This window comes from Salvia hispanica, chromosome 4, assembly GCF_029641045.1.
Source record: "Salvia hispanica isolate PSC_SH4W2 chromosome 4, Shi_PSC_v1, whole genome shotgun sequence".
Lineage (NCBI taxonomy): Eukaryota > Viridiplantae > Streptophyta > Magnoliopsida > Lamiales > Lamiaceae > Salvia > Salvia hispanica.
This window is the reverse complement of record NC_142695.1, coordinates 19035314-19052008: the sequence shown is the minus strand read 5'-3', so window position 1 is coordinate 19052008 and position 16695 is coordinate 19035314. Positions and strand designations below refer to the sequence as shown.

Sequence of the window (16695 nt, the reverse complement as noted above, 5' to 3'; positions counted from 1 at the left end):
TGCTGTTATTTGTGAGCTTAGCTAAGAATGAGAAAGAAAGTATTGGTGACAGGTTCACATACATTTCAAAGTGGTCAATATAAGCATTGAAATTTTGTCTATTTTCTTTTATAATAGTAGCTAGTTGAGTTCACATTTCTCACAGCATTTTTTAAATTCAATCACATACTTTTTAATCTATTTGGGATATTATTTTGTCCATTTTAATTTACACAACTGATAGTATTCTTACATAGAATTCAAAATTCATTAATTATTCGTAGTACTACAAATGCCAATATTCCAAACTAAAGATAACCTGAAATAAAATCTAAGGATGTGCAACAGCTCGTGTTGCTAGCATGACAGCGCGCGAACTCATTGCTTCCCTCTGCTGTGCAGAGAGTTTCGTTCGATGGAACGGTACGATGTGCCCAACTCACGTGGCGTGACGCCCAATCGCCCCTCTGTTGCCCGTAGACGTCGTCTTTTATCTGAATAATTTATTTTTATACAAAAATATCATAAAAATTCAAAAAATATCAGAAAAAATTCCAACTTCCAAACTATGACCCTTTTTTTAAAAAAATTCTAGAAAATTCACTATGTTCGTAACCTTCTCTAAACAAACAAATAAAATTACAAGGAAAATATGTAAAATCCCCCAATTATTTGTGGTTGACAGTTGAAATTGCACGGCATGTTTCCTGCCCACATATGTTAACCAACCCACTTTGTCGTTTATTTCATGAAAATTTACAATAGCTCGCCCCTATCATCCAATACGAAGAACTTTATCCGTCCCAGTCTAAATATGACATTTTTCTTTTTGGCATCTCAACATTTTTTCTGTTGGTAATAATTAACCTATTTCTTTATTTTTTTTTTACTTTTTAGAGTGAACTATAAGAATGGTCTCTGGATTATAGATTTATCTCGCTCATAGTCCCTGGACTTTAAAAAATATCGTCAGTAGTCCTTGGACTAAAGATTTATCTCGAAATTGGTCTTTTTGGCTTTTTTGGTACGAAAATGTCCTTTTTGGGGTTTTAGGCAATTTGGTCTTTTTACACTTTTTAACATTTTAAATTTGATATGTACTAAATCTGATATTATTTCAAAATTATCATTCTTCTTCCCTTTTGTCATCCTTCATCTTGTTTTTTTATTTCAATATTAGATTTAATTTTAAAAAATTAAATTTTAAATTTTGATTTTTAAATATAAAAAAAAATTAATTAAAACTATTAATTCATGGACACTCTAAATATTGATTAAAACTATTAATTTTTATTAGTTAATATAATATTCAGCTGAATTGAAGAAGTACAGAAAAATAATATTATTAATCATGATGAAAAAATAAGAGCTATTATATTTAGCATTCATTCGGTTGTTATAATTGCTTGTGATTGAATATTATGAAGTTGACTAAAAATTTGGTCCTACTAAAATTTTTATATAGGAGTGTTTTTATTGAATCTTTCTAGTAAATTTTGATTGTTTTCAAATTAATAAACGAAAATTATATTAGTCTTACATTAGATGCATATATATTTCAGAATAAATCGTGTTCTATGATCTATTTATGATTAAATCTATTAAATATTGATTAAGACTAAGGCGTTGTCATACCTTATTGATTAAATATTAGGCACAATCAAATATTGATTATGACTATTAATTTTTGTTATTTAATAATTTTTATAATTAAAAAAATTTATTGATATTTAAAAATTGAAATTTAAAATTTAATTTTGTAAAATTAAATCTAATATTGAAATAAAGAAACAAAGTGAAGGATGCCAAAGGGAAGAATAATGTTAATTTTGAAATAATATCAGATTTAGTACATAATTGAAATAATATCATATATAAAATATTAAAAGTGTAAAAAACCAAATTGCCCAAACTCCTCAAAATCCCCTAAAATGGCATTTTCATAAAAAAAAAAGCCAAAAATGACCAATTTTGAGATAAACCCTTAGTCCATGGACTACTGTCAATATTTTTAAAGTCCAGGGACTATGGGCGAGATAAACCCATAGTCCAAAGACCATTTTTATAGTTCACTCATTTTTTTTATCTCTCTTATTCTTTCTTTATTTCTCTTTTCTATTTTATTCTCATTGTTAATTTATTCTACGTTTTTCCTTCTTTGTTTAATCTATCTCTTACCCTACTATTATTGATAAATTACCTATTCATCATTACCTAAAATCTTGTGCTAAAATAGAAAACGTCTCAATTTAATGGAGGGAGTGTTCGAATTTCAAAGTTATGTTTAATACTAGTAAGAACTAAAAGCTTTTAAAATGATCAAATTTTAAGAGTTTCAAGAGTGTAGGTTTCATTTTCTTATAAGTACATTGATTTGGTTTGTCTATGCGTCACTGTTTGATGTGGGATCAACTTCGCTACGAAACAGAATTGACAGCTTTGTAATTACTAGTAACAGACTGTATTTAATATAGCAATTTAATCAAATATGATAAATTACAATATCCAACTAATTGCCATCAAATGACGGACAAATTAAGAGTAGTTGTATATGATGATGACATCACAATCATAATATTTAGTTATTAAATGATAGCTGGTTGTATAGTCCGGTTTATCAAACCAATAAAATCATCGATACCGACGGCAACAATAATATTTACAGGCAATTGTCGTATTTATTTCGTATTTGAGCTGATTATTTAAATATGTTCCAATTTTTAAAGAATTCTCAAAAATAACCAACTTAATATTTTTTTAGAGTTAAAAATGTTAGGAACATAAACATTTTAGGCCAAAATATTAAGACGGTGAGACATAATTATGCATAGGTTGAGACATTTCTAATCCGGAAATGATATGTTGGTTACTTTTAGAAAATTATAGTAAGCCATTTTCGAATAATGAGCTCAAATGATGAAATAAAATCAACCATTTATTCTACACCATATTTGTTTTGAGGATAATCACGAGTATGAGGTTTGGATGAGCTTTCTATAAATTTTTATCTACTTTTCTAATCCCTCTTTCTTTTTCTAAGGCTTAGTTTGAAGTTTTGAAGTGGATTAGCTAAATTCTTGACTTGAACAAAAGTCTTCAATGCTTCCAGATGATGGCGCACCCAACCTGTACCATAATAAATTAATAATAGTAACAAATTCAACTATAAAATGGAGTATTAACCAACACCAAATATTTTGAAAATTGCATTCAAGAAAACCATTGGAATTGATTAGCAAAATAAACTAGTACAATTGTACAAAAGTCCTTTCAAACTAATTCTGATATAAATAGCTTCACCTAATCTTAAACCACACTACCACATGTCTAATGCTACACTATTTACAACACCACATTTTGGCTCCAAACTGCAGCATCTTTGAGCCCCTACATAGAGTTGGAAAACACAGTCCCTTTTTGTCAATGACTTCAAATCCCAAGCATGATTCATATAAAGTAATAAAGGATTATGAACATTGTTGCAAACTTAGTAACTTAAGCAAAAACAACATGAGTTGGCTGATACATTATGAGCCAGAATCCGGTCGCCATCACCTTGCCTAAGTTCTACATGCAAAGTCGAAAGCAAAAGCTTAACATTTTCACACACAAGAAAAAGGACCAAAAATATACTATAAGGACCCTGATATTTAAGGAAGAATACATGGGGTGAAACTTAAATTCGAGGAAATTGATGTGATTAACAGTACCCTGCTACCTCTATATTCACTCTGCAGCAACATCTTCGCTATTACTTCCCTCTGTTTGTATGTCAGGGAGAGTGTCAAGATCCACCCGTACATCTTTCTCCTCCATGGAATTGGAAGTATCAGATATATCAATAGCATCCTCTTGAACTTCTTCAGCATTATCAGCCGATGTAGAATCCAAGCTTTCATCTCTACCATCACTTGTATCTGATTTCTCAGCATCGAATTCATTGTTCTTTTCTGAGGACTCTGTAGTGTTGTTCCCTTCTTCATTCGAAGCCTCTGATCTTAAATTTTCTGATACAGAAGAGTCTGTATTATCAGATGAGTCAGAAAACTCCTCGGGGAGTAATCCTGCGTCGTTTGTTTCACCAGAGCTTGTTGAATTAGAGTTCGAATGAGTACTGTCCACAGTTAACATAGAATTACTGCCCTGCTCTGGATCAATAGTTTTATCGTCAGATCCTTCAGCAGATGTACCCTCAGTGCCTAACTCAGGCTTGCTGTCTGTTGAATTATCTGAGGGCAACTCCTTGCTCTCTAATGTAACCTCAGTAGTTGTGCTATTACTTATCAAAGGATCAGTGGATCCTTCTGTGGTTGCATTATTAGGAGTAGAACCATTCTCAGAGTCATGTAATGTGTCATCCTTGACTGAAGTGGTTGCGATATTTTGTTGATGACCATCACCAGCTGCCTCACTTCCATCCACCTCCAAATCTTTCCTGTTCTCACCTTCATAAGTTTCTTCACTGTCATTCTCTTTCGTCTCCTCTTCTAAAATATTTCCAGGGTGTTCATTTGAGTTCTCAACATGTTCATTCTCGTTTTCTGTCGCCATTTCGGTATCATGTGTCACAGCACTAGAAGCGTCATCTGCCTTGTAATGTTCCTCGCGTGCTTCGTGAGCACTCATATCTTTTGCATCATGATCAGTATCGTCAGAAGTACTTTCCTTCTCCGTTTGGTCATGACTTTCAGAATCTGTTTCTTGCATTTCATTATCCTCCCCATCTTCCCTCTCCCCACCATCAATCAAACTTTTTTCTTTATGAACTTCTGCATCAAGTTTCTCTTGTCCGTGGTCTTCCCTTTCATCCTCTCTATCTCCTGCCTCGTCGTCATCCCTCTCTTCGACCTTCTTGTCTTCTGAATCATCTTCACCATGCTTATCTTCCTCTCCTTCTTCAGTAGTTTCCTCTTCTTCTGATGTTTCATCATGAATCTCATTCTCAGAGTCCATTTTGTCAACTCGAAGACGGATATCTTTCCTTCCAAGCCTTATAAGTTCATCACTACTAGTTTTTTGAAGTGAGCTTTTGGCATCAGTTTCATCAAATCCTGTCTTCTTGTCATGGGAATGTTTAACTTGGTATAGCAACCAACAGCATGCAGCCAGCAGCAAGCAAACTTGCAGGACATACTTAACCTTAATCCCTTTTGATCTTTGGTTCCTGCTGGGCGATTGTCTGTACATAATGATCTCTTCACGTATTCTCCTTTTTCACCGCTATTTGAAATAATCTGCCATTTAATAAAACTCTTTAAGAGAAAAACATCCACGTGAATTCAAATTTTACATATGAAACAAGACTTCTAACTCACTTAAGAAGTTCACATAGTGCATATCAACATTTTCTAATTCTCTTACAAATTACTTAAACAAATAAATGTGAAAAAAATATCATTGTCATGATTACGATCAATCACACTTTTAAAAACTTGTGATGACCAGGAAACCCTTTCCACTAAGAAATTCACAGCATTGCATGTTAGAAGAGGATCATTTATGAAAAATATCTACCCATGGAAAATGGTTTTTATTCAAGACATGGTTTCATATATTTGGGTTCATACAAGAAACAAGTTGGTAGACATGCCCAAAACAGAAATTTCGTGTCATATTCAATTGTATGGAAGCTTATATTTAACAGAAGTTAGAGGATGCTAAATTTATCATGACATAATTGATACACAGACTGACAGACAGCATAATATCAATATGCCAAGGGTGTGATGGAAAAGGAGACTGATACACTCCTTAACCAGTGAGAGTGAGAAACTTTCCTAATACAGTCTACATCACCACAAAAGATCAAACTTCACAAAAGTAATTTCTAGTCAATCTCTCTTGCAGTGTTCCACAATATATGATTCAAGAATTCTTTATGTAGATGAATAGTTTTGTTTCTATCATTTTTCACCAGATTACACAGAAAAGGGGAATAACTGTACATGAATTTTTTTGGGACCCTATTTACATGAGTCATTACACTGAGTAACAAACCAAGCTTGGCCAATTACCATACCACTTTAAACCACACTCCATGACATTGAGATGATATTGTGCAGGAAGAATTATAGAGTGCAAAAGCAATGGACTAAGTTGTACATATGGAATGTAAACCTCACAGAAGCATCATTTTGAATAACATAAAGTATAAAAAATGATACTCTTGTAAGGATAGTAGTTGCAGAATGTAATATAGAAGAAGAAACAAAATTATACCACCCTTCTCTGCAAACATAGGGTATCTAAGAAGATACTAAAACCCCATTCCCTATATACTAATAAAAAGTTCTTTGGAACTTATGTGATTCGGTCAATAATTCTGCCATGAAACATTATTCAGTGACCACCTTAACTACCCCGACCCCTCTGGAGGGAAAGCAAGCTTACATTTGACTGAACCTTTAACACATACAGAAAAATTAGAGATCAAACTACTCCTAGTGAAAGTAAATGCTGAAAGCTTCTTTTTTAAGTAGCGTGATTAAATTATGCTCACTCAATATAGATTTGACAAAGCCCTAGGAGCTCCACATGCTTAATTCCAACAACAAGCCTCCCAGAAGTTCGCCCAGCATCTCAATCTAGCTTAGATTCTGAGGTTTTCTCTACCGTAGTCTACAAATCTAAAGAAAAAACAGAAATCTACCAGGGCAAGAATTTAGGCATAAATTAGAGCAGTCAATTGTAAAGGATCTAATCCAAGATACAAGCATATATAGAAAATGAGAAACTACGATAACATCCAACACACAACTCAATAAATCGTCGAAGCAAAATCTCAAGGAAATGAAGTCAAAATCGAAACTCCACAACATATTTCCAAAGCCGAAGCCAGAAATAACTCATTAGAAACAAAAATCACTACGACATTAAAAGGTCGCATGATTCAGCTCATTCGGAATCCAATACAGGCCATAACTAAGTAAAAAAAACAGTCAACAAATTGCGAAATTAATTATAAATTATGAAGTTAAAGAACACGAAAACAATGGCATACCTTCAGCGGATAAGAAGTCCGATAGAAAAACAGGGAATTGGTAAAAAAAAAAGATGTATACTTAGAAACTCGAAATTGCTGGAAAATCTCTATTAGCTGTAAATAGGAGGCCTCATCAGCTCCCTCTCCAGATTCTCTCTCTCACACACACACTCTTCTCTCACTCTCTCTCTCCTCTCTGATCTACTGATAATAATGGAAGAAGGTTGTTCTTTGTTGCTACTGTAAAACGAAGATATACAGTTGGACTGGGACAGCGTCTTTAATTATTTCGGATTTCGGGTTGACCCATATAATGAACGGGTTATCTTCGGTTTCGTCCATACAGTATTTTACAATTTCGCTATAAGACGCTTTATAGTTAATGAACAGTATTTTAAGGCGGCAACAATGTTTAAATTGTGTTCAATTTTAATATTGAAATTTTAGTTTAGTGTGCTTACTATTTTTAGTATTGCCTAAAACACCAGTATATAATACTATTGATGCATTATATTTGAGCATGACACAGTTATTTAAATTGACCACTAATAAAGTTTGAGAATAATAACAAAATACAACGGCCACCTAATAACTAACTAAAGAATGAGATGATATAATTAGCTAATTAGTACTCCCTCCGTCCCGGATAATTCGGGTCACTTTGACCGGGCACGAATTTTAAGAATTGTAATGAAAAGTGGGTTGAAAAAGTTAGTGGAATGTGAGTCCTATATTTATATATTAGTTTTATAATAAAATATGAGTACGAATGAATTAGTGGAATATTAGGTCCACTACCAAAAATGGTAAAAGTGAAATGAGACAAATTATGTGGGACGAACCGAAATGGAAAACTGAGACGAATAATCCGGGACGGAGGGAGTAGTATTTAGTAACTTTTGTGTAACATATATACTTAATTTAAGAGATATAATTGCATCCTAACGCCACGGAACTTAACATGAATTTAAATTTGTAACATGATTTTTAGATATTTACACCAAAATATTACTCCCTCCGTCCCGCAGTATTAGACTCACTTCTTTTGGGCACATGATTTAAGGAAGTGATATTTAAATAGTTAAAGTGGAGAGAGTAAAGTATGAGAGAGGGAAAAAGTAGGGGAGAGAAGAGAAAAAAAAGTAGGTGGAGAATAAAATAAAATAGATACTTTTTGCTAAAAAAGGAAATGAGTATAATATGTTGGGACATCCCAAAAAGGAAAGTTGGTCTAATATCTTGGGAGGGAGGGAGTAATAGTTTTTGCCAGTATCAATTTGGTTGATTGAATCCATTGGCATACGAAAATGTACCGCTGGCAAAATTTGTGAAATTTTAGAAAGATGAAGAATCTAAAGTGAAAAACGCACATGATTAGAGCATCCACTATAGGTGGACACTTTTTGATGGACAACTTTTTTTTTATCTATAGCCCCATTTTATTTGTCCACAACCACAAAAAAAAGTGTCTGCAGCAATAGCGGACACTTTTTAGTGGACAAATTTCACTTTATTGTTTTTGTTGTATATTTTAATTCAATACAATTAAAATTATCGGACTATAAATAATTAGGCAAAAACGGCTAGTTCAATAAAATTAAAAACGCCCTTACAAAACTGCCGGAGCACATTTAGACTAGTCGTCTCACCCATCTGTAGGTATTCGTCGAACATATCAGCCGGTCCGGCATAGGCAAGCTGCCTAATTGCAGAGGTGCATTTCTGCAAAGTAGACAGTCCGATCCGGCCAGTGCAATCACTCCGGAGCGTGAAGCACTCGAACCGGTCCGCCAATGTCGTCGCTATATGGGTAAATAGCGGTTGCGACATTCTGAAACGCCGACGAAAAATCTCAGCCGGGTAACGAGGCTCATCGCTAAAGTAGTCGGCCATAAGCCGCTCAGCCGCTCCGACATGGTCTCGTGGGATTGTCCGACGATGACGAATCTCACGAGGGATCGCCGCCGCCTCCTCGTCGGCCTCCCTCTGCACCTCTTGAATCAAAGAATCTCATGCTTGATTCCACAAATCATCCATAATTGAAAAGTTTTTAGAGATAGAAAATTTGGATAGAGAGTGAGGAAGTGTGTGGAGAGAAGATGAAAATGAGAGGAATATTTATAAAAAAACCAACAAATTCGAATTAAAAAAAAAAAAAAAAAAAAAAAAAGGAAAATCCGGCGGACCGCCGCGGCGGCCGCCGATTTTCTCTCTCCAACGCCCCGTCCTCGCCGCAAAGCCAGCGAACTTCCGTCCGCCCCACCCAATTCGTCCACCTCCGGGGCGGACGCCTTCGCCCCTATAGATCGCCGCGGCGGCCGCCGATTTTCTCTCTCCAACGCCCCGTCCTCGCCGCAAAGCCGGCGAACTTCCGTCCGCCCCACCCAATTCGTCCACCTCCGGGGCGGACGCCTTCGCCCCGATAGATCGCCGCGGCTAAGCCGGGAAGGGGGCGGCCGGCGCGGCGGTGCTATAGTGGATGCTCTTATAGAATGATGTATCGTGATCTCATCATCGATTTTTGCAAATTTAAATAATTTTGTTAGTACATAGTAGATGTTATTTTTATTAATTAGATTTACTAATCACTAATCTAAGTAAGGATTCATATAATTATTTTCTTACATTTACGTTGCAACTTTTTACTACTAATTGACTATTAGGGTTGCTTAATCCAAGCTGTAAATATGGTACTATATAATTTGTAAGTTTTGTCTTTTCTAATAAACGTTATTTAAGGTCCATCATATAATTACAAATTTAATTTATACAATAAAATCTTTAAAATAGTGAGATTAATATTGCAAGAAAAAGTTGATCAACAATTACACATAACCTGAAACAGTTGAGCTGCAATTAGCTAGCCCTTACACTTTATAATTATATAGTGTGTGGAGTAATACATTAGTTTTTCTTCATGGCTATAAAAGAGTGCCTCAATTTATTATAGAGCAGAAACCTTATACTATTTCCACTGCTTTCGTCTGTCTATAAATTAGCTTAATTATATTATAGTACTCCTTATTAATAAGGCATCTCCCCTTCCCAGTTGCCTGGTTGATGGTAGCTGCAGATGACGTAGTACCAGCCATTGTTGCACCGGACTCGGGCGCACCCTATCTGGGTGGAGTCGTGCCACACCACCTGCGTGTAGTGCAGGCACTGGTTCGTGCCGATGCAGCAGTTGTTTGTGTGGTCATAATATTGCTTCTCCGCGGCCCACAGGTTCACCGCAGAGACGCCCGTGAAGGTGCTGCTGCTGCCCTTGGCTAGGTTTTCCCCATACGGGCCGTAGGAGTGTGTCAGCGCGCAATCCCCAACCCTAGAGTTGGCGTAGTTTAGGGCGTAGGTGGCCAGTGTGGCATTCCATGCCACCGCCCCCACGCCCACTTGGGTCCGGGGGCTATTGTGGGCGTTCACATAGTCCTGCGCCGCATTTTGGGCACGTGCAGTACTTATTAGGCCTAGAATGGAAACAAGGGTGATCAAGAAATATTTGTGGCAAGCCATTGTCATTTGTGAATATGTATGGAATGTTTTTGAATTTGAGTGATTGTGATGATGGAGGGATAACCTATTAGGTATTTATATGGAATTATGTGGATTATTGTATGTAATTGTGCCCTAGTATTTAGCAAATGACATGTGCATGGAAAGGGGTATTTGTGACTGTTATGTTACAACAATTTTAAGCAACCCTAAAGTTGCTAATTTCAAACATTTGTTTATTACATGTTGGGGGCCTATTAGTTAGCAGTTAGCACAATATTCTAAATTGCAAATTATGTGAAAGTTTGTGTACTAATTAGCAACTATAATTACTCCTTTTTGATGAAAATTCAGGTTTACTAAAAGGAGGGGATTAAGTGTTGCTAAAGTGGCGGATAATTTCTTCAGGTGGTTTTAATTTGTTTAAGTCTTCACTCAAATCCCTAGAAAAAGTACTTGGTGTATAAGCATAGTTTTTTTAATCAGATGCAGCTCACTTGGGGTATTATCAACTTTGACATTTTAATAGAATTGACAAACTTAATTTCAAAATAAAAAAGATAAGTAAATGCATGCACGTAATGTAGGATGCTGCATAAGTGGCAAAAGGCTTAGTATGATTACAAACATATTTGCTAGTGGTTAATAATCACAATATATGTTATCCTGCCTATTTTAATATTTGTAATAAATATTGGTCAAATAACTTTCTTAGAAGACACATATGTTAACACAGTTTGAAAGAAAGAGGTATATATATCAAGATCTTGAATGCAAATATTCCAAAAAGAAGGATCTTGATGCTTGATTTGCATTTAAATTCTAATAAGTATACAAGAATTAATGAACAAGTTAAAATTCAGGGATGAAATCAAGTTGAAACAACAAAAGAAAAGGTGGTGGCTGTAATTTGTTAGTCTCCACTCAAACTCCTAGCTAGAAAAGTTGTCAAGAGTAATTAGAGCCTGGTCAATTGACAAAATTTGAACTATAATTCAAAGTGAAGAGATAAGTAAATGCATGCATGGATCAATATGCATGAATTATATAATTGGTCGAAACATATTTTTTTATATGATATCATGGCTTGTATTAAATAATTATAAAGTCGGTCAAATAACTTTGCTTGAAAGACACACATTAACACCATGAAAGGATAGAGTCGCGTAGACCCGTAATGCATTGAAGTAGCTAGATTATAGCAGATTCTTGTCATAACGAAACAAAAGAATAAAATTAAGGGAAAAGCTATATAGCCACATTATGTACAAGTACAACCATAAACTGGTTCAATTGCTAAAAGAATCGGTTTAATAATAATTTCTGGTTCAATAGTAACTAAATTTACATTTTTATCCTTTATTATATTTACCGCCTCTCATTCTATTCTCTTCCCAAAATCTGGCGCCTGCTTATCCCTCTTCCCATTTCATCCAAAAATGGCGCCCGTTTTTCCCTCTTTCCCATTTCATCTCTTCCAATATCTTTTTCCTTGATTTTCGGTAGGAAATAAGTATAACAACTATCCCTAATTATTTCCTGTATTCTAGGATTCAGTTTGTAAACAATATTTTATTATTCATATATAAATAAAATATAAAAAGATTTGCAATATTTTTTTGTTATCGCGTTCTATAGGACTTGCTCCTTGTATGAATTTTAAGATTTATTTTTTGTGTGTTCTATGCCACACACTTTAAGATATAATTTACTTAAAATTTCAATCCATTGTAACCTAGCTTCAACTACACCGTACCATTTAATTAAGATCAAATTTTGTTTGAAATATTAATTCGTATATTATTGTTTCATTATATAATTTTTTTAATTCAATAGAGATCTTATATAAAATAAATAAGTAAATAAATTTCTAATGGCATTAGTATTTTGATTGAATGATTTTTTGAGTGTGCTTAAGATCTAACATTACAAATCTAATAAATTAATTAGTAATTTATTCTCATCTGACCTTTTCATTTATGAGTTATGCTGCCTAATTGTTTTATGAGAAAAAAATTCTCTATCCTGACAAGATAACGTTATGACATGGTATGACTATCCAATAATTATTTAACAAATGAAAAGTGATTTAATACTCAAATTAATCTTACATAATATGTCATTCACTTCTTTGGAAAAATGCCAAAATATGGTAACACCTTTTGAACTTCCTATTAGGGGTGTCGAAACGGATAATGGGTACCCGCTACCCGACGACAATGAAAAAACGGGGCGAGATCGGGTAGTTTGTTTTAAATTTTTGCGGGTATGGGTATACCCGCTACCCGCTCGGGTATATCCGTTAAACCCAATAATACCCGTTATTTATAGGGGTTTCAAATATTTTATTTTAGTTAATTAGTTTCAAATCCATATATACTCCCCGAGGATACACTTTATTTCCAATTATTTATCCGCTACTAAATGAAGGATTGCAAGATTGGTGAAAGTGAAACTTTTATTAGTTTAGTGTCTTTATATTAAAGATTTAAAATATATAGACTTTTAGTTGAAGTTATATATATTTAAACTTTTGATGAAAGTGAATTATTTTATATTTTATATTAGACTTTTGAATGGTAATTTAATTTTAGACATGCTTGATGTTTCTATCATATTTGCTTATTTGAAATTTGGATTTGCATTATATTTCATACATAGTCATATTATATTTAAGAGATGAGAGATCATCATATTTGTGCATAGTTAATAATTGGAAATTAAACAAATAGAACAAAGTAAAAAAAATATAAATCTAAAATCGCAGTGTAGCAACTAGCAACAATCCCAAAATTCATTCTATAATTTCAAACATGTACAAAAAATTATTGTATTAGATGACTAGCATTGATGATAAGCGAAAACTCATAATACCGTTGAATAATATAATACACAATTCAAATTATGTGTGCGGGTTTGGGTACCCGCAACAACGGATTTGGGATACCCGATGCGGGTATGGGGTTACCCGTTTAACTATACGGGTCGAGATTGGGTAGTATAATATTGAAGTTTTCGGGTACGGGTACCCGCAAAAACGGGTTTGGGTAACCGCGGGTACTCGTTTCGACACCCCTACTTCCTATACATGCAAAATATGCATCCATGTATATTCACATAATTTCCTGATCTAAACAAATTCGTTGAAATTATTTTAATTAACTTAATTTTATTAATCTTTATGATATTAATCATGATGTAAAATATTTTAGTTAACTTAATTTTCATATGATGTTACTCTAATTAACTTAATTTTGTTAATTTTCATATGATATATTACTTTAGTTACTTTTAATTAACTTGGTATTATTAATTTTTACATGATATTAATTATGATGTAAAATAGTTTTGCTATTACACATCCTTAACTAAATGAATGATTAGAACATGATCAAAAAAGTTAATATTAATACATCAAATATATTTATGTGGTATGAAAAAACTTCAAAAACAAAATATAATAGATTACTCATGCAAAGATAGCAATTACATTCAAAATTGAAAATAATTAAAATTAACGACATTAGTGTTGATTGAAGATCTAGCGAAGTAAATAGATTAATTATTGAATTATTGTCATCAATATAGATCAATACTAATAATATTAGTCTTGATTCAGATCTCATGTTGCAAAATAGATACATTAATATGAGATTTGATTAAATAGTAATTTTTTAATGTATTCGAGATCTAATATTAAATTCAATTAGTGATTTAATCTTATCCAAACTTTAGATTTATTAGAAATATTATAATGACATATTGGTGTTTGATTAAATATATTTTCTTAATAACATTATTGTTTGATTAGATAATTTTTTCTAATATGCTTGAGATTTAATAATTCAAAATTTAATCAGTGATTTATTCTCAAAAATCAAAGATAATATGTTTAAAACTTTAATTCCAATAAATCAAATATAATATTTTTGAGAAGTTGATGGAGATATCATCCTGTAACTCCAATAAATCAAAGATAATAGTTTAAAAACTTGTAAAATGTTGAGTTTTGAAACTTTAGTCGAAGTGATTATCCATGTGTTATATTAATTAAAGTGATTAATACTATAAAATTTTAAAGAAATAACCAATTCTTTTAAAGAATTAATATTTTTAATGATAACCATCCATAATTTATAAATTAATTTTCTTCCGTATCATATAATTAGGATGCTAGTAAGAATTAACTTCTATTGTAAGAATTGACAACAAACATTTAACATAGAAAATTTATGATATCTTCTGATAAAATTTCAAGTGATGCACTCTATAAGTTTGATCAAATGTGAAATATACAATAGGCATATGCTATAACAATTTATAACGATATATGAATAGATAGATTTGATTTTAAGCAAGAATAAAATCGGCTATTATATTTCTATTTTCTCCAAGTGAGTAGAAGGAATGTTATGGAATGAGTTATGGAAATTCTTATTAGTATATGAATATTTTCATCAAACAAATCGGCATCTATTATTTCATATTTTGTGATAGAATGAGTTATGAAAATTGTTATTAGTATAGGAATATTTTTTTAAAAAAATAGGCAGCAGTTATTTCACATTTTTGTGATAGAATGAGTTATGGAAATTGTTATTAGTATATGAATATTTTCTAAAATAAAAAATAAAAAATTTCGCAACTGTTATAGAATTTTTAAATAGTATATGAATATTTTTAACTTCTAGTAGTATATATTCTCCAGATATTATGAGCAACTTTATCAAATTGTTATACGGTGGTTGTATAATATTATATTAAAGATTTGTGTATTGAATTTTTACTTTTTTTTTGGAATTATAAAATGTAATTAATGCATTAACTCTAATTCAAATTTGAAAAATAAGAAGGCTTCAAATTCAAAAAAAACGCAAAGAAGGCTAAAGGGTAATAAAGTAATTTTCAATTATCCACTAACTACAATCAATATTTTATTATATAATTAATGTTTGAATTTACCTATATAATCTCGTGTGGTTGTCCATTGTGGTTGTTTAGCATCACTCATTAATTAATTAATGCAATACCTAGGGATCAGATTAATCAAGTTGGACAAAGAAACTTAATTAATGATGGCTTTAGAATATGTATATGTAGAATATGACTCATTTAAATTCTCAAAAAATTTCAATTAATGCAGTTCAAGGCTATGGTTATATTCGTAAGTTTTCTATTTTTTTTTTTATTTGCGGTTATCATAATCATCTGGTGGATGAGGTTTACGACTAAAGTTAGGATGGTTTCCCGTCCCTTTGCTTGTATTTCTTGTGCTCGTCATCTATACTTTTATGTAGTGGAGTAGTAATTTTGGGTATAACGTTCATTTTTGTCTGTACAATATCATCTTGACTTTTTTGTTGTTATATTCCAATCTGCTTATGTACTAGTACTATTATTCTTCTATTTACTGTACTCTTTTTTACTCTGAATGTTTCGTGACACCAAAAAACATGGAAATTAACGAATTAAAATTATTATACGCCCATTAATTAATTTATTTAGTTATTTTTAATACTACTCACTATTCGTGCTAAATCACTTTGCACTTTTTTTAGTATCATTTTCAAAACATAATTATCTATATAATTGTGAGTTCGTCTTCATGGACTTTGATCGAGTATATGTACATAATTGACTTGAGTACATCTTCATTGGGCACTATATAGTTTGGTGTTATGTATAGTCGTCAAGGAAGAATGTTATAAATAACAGTTATGACAGTATCATTGACGCTTTTCCGACACCACTGTAAGCTCTTTTGATATTGACGTTGCTTTTACTATATCCATCATATGTATATCTAATTTTTTAGTATTACTCATATCTAATTATTTCTCTCTGCTTACACATTTCTCTCCACAATCCCCGCCCCATGTTATAGCTACTTTTGGTGATATCGATACCGAAAAACACCCACAAAATTATTAATAAGAGATTGGGCTTCCAACATCAAAATCTTGGCTACACCAGTTTAATGTCCAGCTAATAAGCTTTTAATCGTCATAGGTTATGTGATAATTAATCACTTTCGAAGCTAGATGTCTCTACTAGCTTATACTAAAACCTAATTGTTCGAGCTTACCATAAGCTGTAAACCTAGTTGTCCAATTTTAGCAGCACGAATAGCAACAACATGCAAGCGGCGCCCTTTATTTGTTTTTGAACCAAGTTAAATGCCTCGTTTATTTCTTCTCCAAATGCTACTAAACATGCAAAAACAAGCTAGATATATATATATATAT

The 16695-nt window shown here is 32.5% G+C and overlaps 2 protein-coding genes across 5 annotated transcripts; both read right to left on the bottom strand.

Annotated features, from left to right (window-relative positions):
* Positions 1-3088: 3088 nt before the first annotated feature.
* LOC125195726 (uncharacterized) lies at positions 3089-7202 on the bottom strand. 4 transcript variants are annotated; one of them, XM_048093911.2, is made up of 3 exons: positions 6980-7201; positions 3698-5213; positions 3089-3105 (listed from the first exon to the last, which is right to left on the bottom strand). In XM_048093911.2, the coding sequence occupies exon 2, from the start codon at positions 5164-5166 to the stop codon at positions 3706-3708; it is 1461 nt and encodes a 486-aa protein (XP_047949868.1). In that variant the 5' UTR covers positions 5167-5213; positions 6980-7201; the 3' UTR covers positions 3089-3105; positions 3698-3705. The 4 variants fall into 4 exon arrangements, with proteins under 4 accessions (XP_047949868.1, XP_047949867.1, XP_088913417.1 ...); XM_048093910.2 differs by lacking the exon at positions 3089-3105 and adding an exon at positions 3189-3366; XM_089057291.1 differs by lacking the exon at positions 3089-3105 and having other exon boundaries at positions 3404-5231; positions 6980-7202.
* Positions 7203-9762: 2560 nt separating this feature from the next.
* Positions 9763-10499, bottom strand: LOC125194789 (pathogenesis-related leaf protein 6-like). Its single transcript, XM_048093011.2, has one exon. It carries the CDS (start codon positions 10475-10477, stop codon positions 9986-9988), a length of 492 nt encoding a protein of 163 aa, XP_047948968.2. The 5' UTR covers positions 10478-10499; the 3' UTR covers positions 9763-9985.
* Between the last annotated feature and the right edge of the window lie 6196 nt (positions 10500-16695).